Raw genomic sequence first — 12,677 nt, forward strand, 5'->3', positions numbered from 1 at the left:
TATTCACGTAAATTTAATATAAGGTAATTTTCTAAAGGATAAATTGGAAATTAGATTTAAAAAATCCATTCATAATCTCACCAACAGGATAAATACAGAATAAGAAGTGAACTTTAGCCCTGGCTGGTTTTGCTCAGTGGATAGAGCGTCAGCCTGCGGACTGAAGGGTCCCGGGTTCAATTCTAGTCAAGGGTACATGCCTGGGTTGTGGGCTTGATCCCCAGTAGGGGGCGAGCAGGAGGCAGCCGATTGATGATTCTCTCTCATCCCTGATATTTCTATCCCTCTTTCTCCCTTCCTCTCTGAAATCAATAAAAATATATTTTAAAAAGTGAACTTTACACATCACCTTTCGCTGAGATATGCAAAGCTAACAAGCTATTTCATAGTCTTCGAGGCTAACATGAGATCCAAAAGCTTATAACCTGCTTTCCTCAAGTTCTTCTGTCGGCGAATAGCAAATGCAGCAGATGTAACCACTACCTCAGGACACCTGGGTACACACTCCCTCTGCCACCCTGCGGGGCCCCCAGGGCCGGTTTCCTGTGGGGCTAGAACTGTACGGGTCAAAGGCCTATCAGATGGGACGATGATCAAGACCAAGCCGCTGCGCCGTCTTCACAGAGAAAGCTCATTCCGAAAATCCTCTCCAAACAAGGGAAGGAAATGCATGCACCGCATTAGGGGGAGTCAGAGCCCTGCAAACGGAGGGCCGCGGTCAGGAAGGCCGCGACTGCCCTCTGGCGGCCACAGGCTTGCCCTGCACCTGACCCTGCAGGGCCTAACTTGGGGAGGGGGGTGTCTCCGGAGCCCCACGCGCCCTCCCAGGGGGCCAGGGCTGGGTTTTGTTGGTCCCGTCACTGCTGTTATCCTGGGGCTGCGCAGTTCCAGGCCCCCTTCCCTTCTCGCCTGGAGGAGGGCATGGGCATCAACGAGTTTCATGGCAAGCGCCCCCTCTGCTTGGCCCGGTTGGAGCCTGGCCTAGCTGGCCTCTGCACTGGGCTTCCCGCTGGAGAGGGCAGGGCCGACCCGACGGGCAGGGTCCGCCTGCGGCTGACAGTGGGCGGGAGGGGGGTGCGGAAAAACACTTTCCTAAAATACCTACCAGACAAAAGGGCTTGTGACCAAGACATTCCAGGGAGACACCCTCAGACAGAAGCTCTCCAGACCCATCCGCAGAAGGGGGGCGGCCAGCTCCCCCAGCACACACACAGAGCCGCTCCTGCTTCTTCCGAAAATACACAGCCGGACGGCGCCTCCCCAACTGGTCATCGTTCAAAAATAGCCGCTGAGAGCCAGGCTCTGGGGAGGCCGTCTCCTGGGCCAGAGGTGCAGGCAGCAGTCCCAGGCGGGAGAGGGGCAGGGCCTCTCACTGAGGGAGTCATCCATCCATCCCTTTGCTTTCGGAAGGAAAGGCCTCCCAGCCTGGGCACCTGACTTATGCGCTGTCTGCTCAGCCCTCCTGAGCTCCGAGCTTTCCCAGAAGGTCCCGCGTGGCCAGTGCCTGCTTTTCCAGCCACCGTGGGCCGTGGAGCCTGGGGCCCGTGTGACCCCACAGGCCAAATCATGTCCCTTCTCTACGGAGCACCCTTCCGTGGCCGAGGGTCCCTCTCCCACCACGTGCCTCATGGTCACCGGCCTCCCTGTGCCCTCGTCTCCCCCGGGGAAAGGCACCATGTTCGCATCATGTCTGGGCACCGGCCCACGGAATGGCTCTGTCCTGGGCTGCCCTCTCCTGTCCCCTCTGAAGCCACCTGCCCTCAGGGCTAACTTCCGCTGTCGGGCCACGGGGACCCCACCCAGTCTCCTCCGGCCTCCTCTGAACACCTGCCTGCTCCCACGGCTCCCTTTCGTGGGCCTGTGCATTCCCATTGACTTAACAGGACGTTAAGACTAGTGCCCTCGTGTATGTGCCGCACAGTCCTCATTGTATGGGCACTATTGTTACACTCATCGTGCAGATGAGGAAACCGGCGTGTCAGAGACGTGAAGTCATTGGTCCAAGTCCACACAGCTACCCAGATTCTATATCCACCCCTTGCCTCCCCCCCAGTATAACATCTTGGCCCACTTTGCCTCTTACTCTCTACAGTCTAGCCACACTGGCTCTTTTCTTTTCCTTTCTCAACAACAACAGAAGTCAGGCCTGCGCACCTGCTGCACTGGCGGTGCCTGGAACACCTTTAAGTCGACAGAACTGGTTCTTGCTTTCCATTGTTGCCTCCTCCCCAAACCACCCAAGCTCACCCTGCCTAGAACGGCACCCTGCCTAGAACGGCACCCAGCTTTTCTGGATAATGGCCTCCTATTTTACCTTCTTCAAACCACTATCATTCGGGTGTTTCCATGTACGGATTGTCTGTTTGTGCTGCTAGCCTATGTCATTGCAGTATAAGCTCCACGAAAGCCAGACCCTGTCTGTGTTGTTCACAGCTGACTTCCCAGGACTTAGAACAATGCCTGGCTCTTAGTAAGCACTCAAGAAATACATATATATATATATATTTGACTGTTAAAACTGATGTCTATTTTTTTTATTAAGTTATTACATATGTGTCCTTATCCCCACGTTACCCCCCCCCTCCCCCCCGACTCATGCCCTCACCCCCCTGTTGTCTGTGTCCATTGGTTAGGCCTATATGCTTGCATATAAGTCCTTTGGTTGATCTCTCCCCCTTACCCCCACCCTCCCCTACCTTCCCTCTTAGGTTTGACTGTCTGATCGATGCTTCTCTGTCTCTGGATCTCTTTTTGTTCATCAGTTTATGTTGTTCATTATATTCCACAAATGAGTGAGATCATATGGTATTTATCTTTCTCTGACTGGCTTATTTCAAAGAAATATTTTTTTAATGAAAAAACTACTCCAATATTTATTGAGGTTTTAGCTTCTACTCTATGTGACCTCTAAATTATAGTGCTTATGGCACGTAAAGATTGCACTACATAACAGCCATTAAGTATTTATAGTTTTATGTCTTGTGCTGTTAGCTATTATTTCATTCACATTCAGCTTCAACGTGTGTGGGCGCGTGCATGCATGCGTGCGTGCGTGCGTGCATGTGTGTGTGATCACTGATCCACGTGAACTAGCCCTGGCTCTCTGGCTGGAGCCCGGGTCAGTGGACGTCTGCACTTCCCAGCTCACCCAGCAGAGAATGTTGTGAGTCAGAGGAGGGAGGTGATGGGGATGCACCTTTTTCTGCTTTGCTGAGCCCTCCTCAGAAAATATCCCGAGTCCAGAATCAAGGCTTCCAGGTTTTCCCATGTCTCCTGGCAGCTCAGCCACGGGGTTTCTCCAGCCCAAGGCCCGAGCCCAGGGGCACTTCCAGGAGGTCCCAGGCTTGCGGCCCTCCCGGCAGGACATAACCGGAAGTCACAGTGTGACAGCAAATGACCCCTCTGGGGACCCCCCTGCCTGGTTACGCTGGAGCGCCGAGAGCGCGTGCACTGGGAGATCTGCGGGCAGAAGGCTGTGTGGCAACATAGTTGGAACACATGTCCTTGCATTCTAATATTTGAAGAGATCTTTGGAAACTGTCCCCAGAAAGGGGGAGAATTCCTCTGATAAGGTCGCAGGCTGCATATAACGTAGGCGAATTGGAATACAGGTGAATTGGGCTGCCAAAAAGCAGACAGATACGTACTCACACAGAATAATGTCAGTAAGTCAAAACACATTTGCTTACATGGAGTTTTAAATTATCATGAACTTATTGTTATATGCCTGCCTCATTTCAGAGAAAATTTATATTGTTGAAAAATACATACAATATCCGAGTTAGCATAAAAAATGGAAGTAAAAGAAAAGAAAAGATGGTAAGGATGTAACATAAAATGGACCTCGGTGGACGTTAGAAAGTCCACTCCATATTAAATTATACACATGTTTTATGGTTGGGCCATAAATTGCCTTCAAACTTTCTTGCCACCAACACCAAAACATTATTCAGTTTCAAGATGTGAATGAATGACCATCTAGCATTTCTCTCTCTGGTACATCAGCTCATTAAGCAAGCACAGTGCATTTGGAAAAGAATAACAAACTCATTACAACAAATTTCTAAAACAGGACAATATTTTGAGTTCTTAAGGTCACTATTCCTTTTCTTTTCCTTCTGCAATAGTCCTAGGAGAAAAATCTTGCATTAAAAAATCGTTAAATAGCCCTAGCAGGTTTGGCTCAGTGGATAGAGCGTTGGCCTGCGCGGACTGAAGGGTCCCAGGTTTGATTTCGGTCAAGGGCACATGCCTGGGTTGCAGGCTCGATCCCCAGTAGGGGGCATGCAGGAGGCAGTCGATCAATGATTCTCTCTCATCATTGATGTTTCTATCTCTCTCTCCCTCTCCCTCCCTACAATCAATAAAAAAAAATATTTTTAAACATCTTTAAGTAGGACATATTCTAATTATTAGAGCATTCCCCCCCCCCCCCTTTTTTTGCTAATTATGAATGACAGTAGGTAGGTGGTCCAGACAAAAGGTGAAGAAATAAAAACGACAGGAAAAACACTTACATGTCATCTGTGAACGTGATTCCAAAGTACTCCTTCTCTTTCAGGTTGAAATGCGAAGCCACGAGGTCCAGCAGCTCTCGTGCTAGCAGCTTGGGCTGTCAGTACAAAAGTCTGATTAGAAACACTTTGCTTGCCTCTCTCTTATTGCTACCACCTTCCTCTACCCCAATAGTTTAGAACAACTTTTGTTCCTTCTTAAATATCTGCCTTCTCCCCAGCCGGGGACGTGCACAGGTCAGTCTACTGAAGACCATCCTCTAAGAGACTGGGAAGGAGAGGAAGTGGGAAGAGGAACGAACCTCAGTGAGACCATCATTCTCATATATTTGCAATTCCTTACTTCTTCCCTCTAAGGCAGAGGTGGGGAACCTTTTTTTTCCTGCCAAGTCTATTTGGACATTCATAACATCATTCGAGGGCCATACACAATTATCAACTTAGAAAGTAGCCTGCTCTATTTAGTTCAGTGGTTCTCAACCTTCTGGCCCTTTAAATACAGTTCCTCATGTTGTGACCCAACCATAAAATTATTTTTGTTGCTACTTCATAACTGTAATGTTGCTACTGTTATGAATCGTAATGTAAATATCTGATATGCAGGATGGTCTTAGGTGACCCCTGTGAAAGGGTCGTTCAACTGCCAAAGGGGTCGAGACCCACAGGTTAAGAACCACTGATTTAGTCAAACATTTAATTAACTCACCCCTAATGCCTTGGCAGGGCCAGACCAAATGAGTTCATGGGCCTTAGACGTTGCTGCTCTAAGGTAAAACTGTGTTTTCTAAAGCCTTGGTGTTTTTGAAAAACACTCTTTGATATGTAGTATGGTGCTAGTGACCAGGACAAGGAGTATTAAGCCCCTCACTGTCTGCATGTAGGGGTAACTGGCTTGGTGGACTAGATGAAAAGATCAAGACCCAGGCTGTGGGGGCATCAGAGATCGAGTTAAAAAGAACAACAACAACAATAACAGTCATTCACTGTGCCACACTCTGTATATCTATGATCGCATTCCGTCCTTGCCAGGAGCCGGTGAGGCATGGGTCCTTATTTTCCACTTTCTGGGTGGGTCAGCCACGCCAGGAGAAGGTCAGCCCCTTGCTTGGTGTTCCAGTTACGGAGCTCAGGGACCTGAGCCCAGTTCGCTGCTTACAAAGCCCCAGCTTTCCCTCTCTCTCCAGGGAGTCATCATGCCCCGTGTAAGTGGGCATCGTTCGTGCTTACTGAGCACCTGGTGAGAGGAAGGAGCGAATCCGTGAGCTTTTAGGAAGCGCTGGACTTGGGGGAAGGGGCATGGTTTGGAATCAGCCAGAATCGGTGAGTGACTGTGGCAGCCGGATTTGCAGAGTTAGAGTGGAAAAGGGGATTTCAGGAGGGCATGCTAGGTGGTATCTGCCTTGACTTTGAGCCAAACAGTTTAGGGTTTGTTATGATGGTTTGAGGGTTGAATGTTTGCTGTTGGGGAATAAAGAATAGTTATGATTAGAGAGGAAGGAAGAAAGGAAGGAAGGAAGGAAGGAAGGAATGGAGGGAGGGAGGAAGGAAGGAAGGAATGGAGGGAGGGAGGAAGGAAGAAAGAAAGAAAAAAGAAAGAAGAAAAGTAAAGAAAAGGAGAGAAGCCCCAGCTGGTTTGGCTCAGTGGATAGAGCGTTGGCCTGCAGACTGAAAGGTCCCAGGTTGATTTCAGTCAAGGGCACATGCCCGGGGTTGTGCTCTGGATCCCCAGTAGAGGGCGTGCAGGAGGCAGCCAATCCATGATTCTCTCTCATCATTGATGTTTCTATCTCTCTTTCCCTTGCCCTTCCTCTCTGAAATCAATAAAAAAAAATTTTAAAAAAAGAAAAGGAGAGAAAAGAAGAGAAAAACAGGCAGAAATCTAGATTAAAATGTCTACTCTGGTGAAACTATTGTTGGCTGTACTATTTTCATTCTAATTGAAGCCTATGGATAGCGGGCTAGGGACAAGCCCCAGACGGGAGAAAAATGTAGGCTTGGTCAAAGGGAAGAATTCTAGCCAGAGCTGTAGGCGTGGCTGTCAGCAGGGACTGCCAACGTTTTTAAGACTCTTGGTCCAAAGTGTTGGGTAGATGAAGAGAGAAGCATTAACAATTAATATGTCATCACTCACAAAGTCCCACATATTTTACAGAGATTTCATTCTCATATAGAATTTAGGTTGATTTTAACCTTAATTCTGTGAGGAAGCCTAGGCCATCTTAAGGCCAGTTCACAGTTTATGAAACTGGGTATTTAAATTGGACAAGGTCATGTGACAGGACAGTGGTAGAATGCATAACCCTTTTCAGGGAAGCATTATGTTATCCAATTTACCAACAGGAGATTCAAAGAAGTGAAGTCACTTGCCCGGGGTCCACGGCTACTGAGCCTCAAGGCCGGACTGGAACCCACGTATCTGAATATATGTCACCAACTTCCAGTCACATACAAACCAGGTCTTCTGACCTCAGAGCTCCTTTTCCTCCGCAATCAACCCTGCGTCACGGGCTTCGAGCACAGACGAGCAGCCAGCCTGACACAGGCCACGCGCTCACGGGGCCCAGACGTGCTGTCCCGTGCGGGCAACACCTACCTGCACCAGCAGCTCCAGCCGCCTGTCGTCCAGGAGGTGCACCTGGCAGTGCCTGCCCTCTGTCATCTGTGGGGAGAGACAGCACGAGTGGGGTCAGGCGGGGCTGGCAGGGAAGCCCCGGAGAGTGAGTCGTCACTTATTTCACATGTGACGCCTCAGCCTGAAAATGGCTTCACTTGAGGAAATCAGCAGGCGTCAGACACAGATTTATTACATGGCATCAGCACCTGGGTTTTTAAAAATTTAAGTGTTTTTCACTCTTTGATTTAAAAGAAGAATGAAAAACAGAGATGACTCAATATACTAAAAAAATAATGCCTATATATGCACACAAGATTTTATTATGAGAAGTAGGTTTCCTTCCCAGAGGAAATGACTATATTTTTATTTAAGTCAATATTTTATTTTTCAAATTAAAATGGCTTTATTCATTGGTGTGCTTTAATACATATAATACATGCATAATTATAAGAAGAAATACATGATTCTAAAGTTCAAATGGGAACCTTCCATTTTTGAAACTTCTGCCCCCTTTACAAGTCTATGGCTGCTATAATTAAGAACAGATAAGATACACAGTTAAGAACACAGTTTGATGTATACATTTCCAATTCTATTTAATTTTTATCACTCATAATTGCAATTCGGGGAAATCCTCTTTGTGAACTAGTTGCCGATGCACAGAATGCAAAGATTTCCCTGGACTAACTCCTGCTTCCCGCCACCAGACCTGCCAACTCAAGGAGAACCTCACGGACCGACGTATATGGACTTTGAGACATGCCCAGGTACATATTTTTAAAAAATTCATATGAAGAGTTTTTCTTTAATATTACTCATAGTATTTGTGTTTGTATGTGTGTGGGTCTGTGGTGTGTGTGTGTGTGTGTTTCCCCATTTTCAATTCAAATGCTATTTCTTGCAGCTCTTTCCAATGTCAACACATATAGGCCAAGCTCATTCTTTTTAAAGGTTCTATAGTGTCAGCTATCGTGCACACACAGTAATTCCTGCTGAGAAACACGTTGCTCCCGCATTTCCTTATGACAAGGACGTCACAGTGAACTCTGCACATGCCGCTTTGCCCACACGTGTGTGCTGGCTGGGCCACTTGGAAGAGCGTGGGCAGCATTTGGTACACAACCCTGAGGTACACACAACCTGGTTTAAGAGAAACCAGCTCCATCCCAGGGCGCCAGCTGTGCCCATAGCGTTCCTGGCGTTTCGCGTCCCCTCTGAGCTGCAAGCAACGACCCGGCCGGGATGGTGCTGTTTATCCCACTTCACACAGGAGGAAACGGGGCTCGGAGTGGGACCAGCAGCCTGTCTGCAATGGGAACAACACCAACGACTGCACCTGCGTTTCTGACTGAGCTCTGCTCTGAGTGGGAACGTAGCCCAGCTGCAGACCGTGGCCTTATGGAGATGAGGCCCACAGCGGCGACCGGAGGCGTGCGAGGAGGTGGCTGCGCCGGCCCTGCTCCGTCCTGAACTCTACAAAGCCAAGGCCAAACACACACGTTTGGTGGCAAGGGGAAAGGGAGCACATCTTTGTCCCAGGCACTAAGCCGTGCACTGCATACATGTCCCCTCACAAAGCTCCACACAAGTCTATGCTATGGCAATGTCCCATTTTATGGTTAAGGAAAGCGAGTTTAAGGTAATTTATGCCAAGTTACCTGGACAAGAAAAGAGCCAAGCCAAGATTTACATTAAAGTCGTCTTCTTTTCTACTTTAGCATGGGAGGAAATAAATAACTGTGTCAGTCATTTTATTTCTTTTGTAAAACCCACATAAGGAAACCAACTTCATGGCCTATAGAAGGATGTAATGAAATAAAACTCAAAAGATCAACTCACACAGTATGAATCCATTAAGGAACATGTCAAAACATTTCACACCGCTCTGCTGTTGCATAGTCCAAACGGATTTCTGCCCTAATTTTACAAAGACATCTTTTTCCTTTCCATTTTGCTTTGGACCTCCCTCAGACTGGCCACTGACTTTTTGTCAACACATAAACTCACCCTACAGAATTGGATGGTAAATGCTTTGGCATGTCTGCCCATCTGAGGACAAACACGGGCAGTGGCGGCCGTATCTGTACCACTTGGTCCTGCCCTTTGGCCTCAGTTGATTGGAGCAGGGATGCACACCTGACCCACGCTGGACCAATCAGAACCTCAGTCCAGGGAATCTGGAATGGAGTCCGAGGAGGTGACAATGTGTGGAGGAGCAGAGTGCAGAGGACAAGCAGCTCATCAGTGGCATCCCTAACCCTTGCCCACACCTCTGGTCCCTTCCACTGGCCCGGCGGAATGTTGTCCCTGGGCTCCATGAGACACCCTGTACTCCCTCAATCAGCCCACTTTTCCTCTCTCTCTTAAGCTGGCTTGAGTTGGATTCTGCTTCCTGCAACTAAAAGCCTCTTTATAAGATACCACAGGTGTCTACACCTAAACCAAGGCAAAGGTTTCCGAAGGATGGACTCCCGATGATGTCATTAATGTGGTAAAGTTGTCAGTTCATAATGACTGACGCTCCCACCAATGACAATACAACGGCCAAGAGAAAGGCTGGCATTTCGGGGGGAGAGGTTCCGAACAAACATCTCGCTGTGTGACGGGGTGAGACACACACGCTGGAGAAGGCAGAGCAGGTGACGGGGAGAAAAAGTGCTGCTTTTATCCCCCGCGGCACGTCTGTCCGCACATCCGAGCGCAGTGTTCCCAGGCCCTCTCCTCTCTGGGAGGGAGGTCAGAGGGCAGTGTGGTCATCGCCAGCAACAGGAAGGCCTGCCCTTGTCACTAACCTGAAGGTGGAAAGGTGGTGGATGTATTCTGTTCATCAAGACATGGTTATGAATAACTTATAGCTGACAATACCGGGAATCAGGAGGTGCCACTTAATAAAGGCCCAGATGGCCAGCTCTGGAGAGGCGGCTGGATTTCCTCCCTGGCTACATCTGGCCAGGGAGGGGCAGAGTGGCTCCCTCTCTAGATGAGTCTGTGGCTCGGGCTCACCCAACCTACTGCCTGCAGGTTCCCGGGAGTCCCGACCTGTGAACAAGCACGTCTGGTTCAAGTCCATGTGGCACCAGGGGAGAGACACAGCCAGCGGCCAGGAGGGTGTGTGCCCGGAGGAGTGCTTGACACTTGGCCCTCACCCTGTGTAGCATTTCACCCTCACAGAAGCCTGTGGAGGGGACAGGTCCTGCTAGTGACGAGGAAACTGAGGCCTGAGAAGTCATGGAACTTGCACAGGAGTTCTAAGCCAGACTGCACTCAAAACCGCATTTCATCCCTTAGTAGCCGTGGTACCTTGAGAAGCCTGTCTGAGCCTCAGAAGCAGGCTCCTGATCGCTTTCCATCGGACGCCCTGAGAATGCGGTGAGCTCCTTCCCAGGGCCACTTCTATTATAGTCCTTATTTGCTGGGAAACTCACAAACAAACAGCTAAACCTTCCTGGAATCTACCTATTCTCCCATTAAAAAGAGCTTTTCAAAGGGAAGGCTGTTACAAGCCCATTTTAAAGAAGATAAATGACAGGTAATGCTAACCAGTCAGTTAGCAAGCATGCGGCAGAGCCGTTTCCCAGAGCCCAGGGGGCAGAAATAAAGACAGAGGGGGCGCTGGTTCCTGGTTCCCGTGTGCCTCTGTGCCTGGCCCCCACCAGGCATTTTAGTAGCAACAGCCACAATAGCAGGGACAGGCACGCTCTCTGTTCCAGGTGCCGCACTGAGACTGAGCAGCAGCAGCACATCCAGTCCTCGTGCTGCTCGCATGAGGCAGGCAGTCTTAGTGCCAGTGTTACAGGTAAAGAACTGAGAGAGATCACACATAATGAGGTTCACAAATGGCAGAGCTAGACCCAAGCCCAGAGCCCCAGCTCTCCATACTCGCTGTACACACGGCGCTCAGCACCCTGCAGAGAGAGAGAGAGAGAGAGAGAGAGAGAGAGAGTGTGTGTGTGTGTGTGTGTGTGTGTGTGTGTGTGGAGGGGGGGACGGGCAGCCCCACACAACCCTTCCTTGATGGGCTAGATAAGTGGGTAGAAAAGGGAAACGAAGTGCCATAAACATGCATAAAAAAATCATTTCAGTTCCAGGGGAAAATGCTTCAACGAGAAGTAAAGTGTAGAATTCGTTATGGGAAGAACCTTGAAGGCATCTCATAACTGCCACTCATTAGAGATCCAGGAAGCTAAGGGGTGGACCTGCCCAGCCACACAGCTAGTTAACAGGGGGCCGGGGATTAACGCTCAGGATTCTGACCTCGAGGCAGAGTGTGGGGGCTGTGCCCAGGCTACTCAGAGAATAAATAATACATCTCATTCAAATGCACTTCTCTCCCAACAGGTTGACTTTTTAAAGTAAAACAACAACAAAAACTCCCTGTACCTACAAAAAAGAAAACACCCAACTGATGTTTCATCTTCCAATTTCAACAACAGAAGTTACATTTGTTAAGCTATTCATGGGTCATCGCCATGACTATATCCATAAACACAGAATCACTTCAAAAAACAACAAAAACAGCAACTAATTTCATTGAGCTTATTCCATAAACTTCAGATGTCATGACTCATTTAATGCTACGAGGTAACTATATCCATCATTTCCATTTTACAGTTGGAGAAACGGAGGCACAGAGAGGCCAAGCGCCTTGCTCGAGGCCGCACAGCTAAGAGCAGAGCCGGGACTCAGCCTGCAGACCAGCTCCTGAGCCCGGGGTGATACTCCCCGTTTTCCAATGTGATTATCACCCGGGAGAAATGAAATATATTGCCTTTCACAGTCTGCCTGATTGACCTGGCAATTGGCTTTCTCCACAAAAGAGCAGTTTGATAGTTCCACCGAGGAGAGGAAAAGTCAACCAGCCTTTCAATGTGCAGCGCTGGCTTTGAGACGAAGGGCCCGCATGGCCCCGCGGCTCTGTCTGCGCATCCGAGACCCGAGCCCCGAGCCAGGCCATTTCTCTGTCCGGAGGCTGCTCCCAGGTGTCAGTGTCCACCCCAGGCACCATCGCAAGCTTCAGATCTGACCCGACCCCAGTGGCAGTGCCAGGAGAGGGATCACATTGAAAAGGGGTCTCTTTGGAGGTTTCCGCGGCCCCCGCCCGACCTGCGGCCTCCCGCCGCCGCCGCCCCTGCACCTGCCCGGGGAGCGGAGCTCAGGCAGTGGGTGAACACCCACCTCAGCCCGCGGGCCTCAGCACGCACCGGGGCAGCGGAGGGCCCGTCCATCTGTCAGCAAATGAGGAAGGAAGGAGGGAAGTGAGACCCAGCTCCAGGCCAGACCTCGGCTTCCTGGAGCGCCTCGATGGGCATGAGTCCACCTGGGGTTCAGTCTGCCTCCAGTCACCGGCTCCCTGATGCAGGGAGGAGAGGGGACAAGCTGAGGCCGCAGCACCGGGCACAGGGGATGGGGGGGTGGGGTGGGGGTGGGGGGGTGGGGGTGAGGGTGTCGGGTCAGATCAGCAGCGGGAAGTCCCGGGAAAGACCAGCGGCACCTCCCCCCCCCCCCCGCACCCCCCTGCCCCTCCTTGGCTCTGCTCTGGTCGGTTCCTC

At 49.9% G+C, this 12,677-nt stretch overlaps 1 protein-coding gene across 4 annotated transcripts in view; it reads right to left on the minus strand.

Annotated features, from left to right (window-relative positions):
- The window catches only part of FRMD4B (FERM domain containing 4B), a 295,154-nt gene that overhangs the window by 110,811 nt on the left and 171,666 nt on the right, over positions 1 to 12,677 (minus strand). For all 4 annotated transcript variants that reach the window (XM_070390990.1, XM_070390991.1, XM_070390988.1 and 1 more), the window contains 2 exons: positions 7,108 to 7,173; positions 4,518 to 4,612 (listed from right to left, as the gene is read on the minus strand). In XM_070390990.1, coding sequence (XP_070247091.1) covers positions 4,518 to 4,612; positions 7,108 to 7,173 — 161 coding nt within the window. The remainder of the gene's footprint in view (positions 1 to 4,517; positions 4,613 to 7,107; positions 7,174 to 12,677) is intronic.

The sequence above is a fragment of the Myotis yumanensis genome, unplaced genomic scaffold (assembly GCF_028538775.1).
Source record: "Myotis yumanensis isolate MYYU_CA2020_CCGP unplaced genomic scaffold, mMyoYum1.0.hap1 SCAF_14, whole genome shotgun sequence".
Classification (NCBI taxonomy): Eukaryota; Metazoa; Chordata; class Mammalia; order Chiroptera; family Vespertilionidae; genus Myotis; species Myotis yumanensis.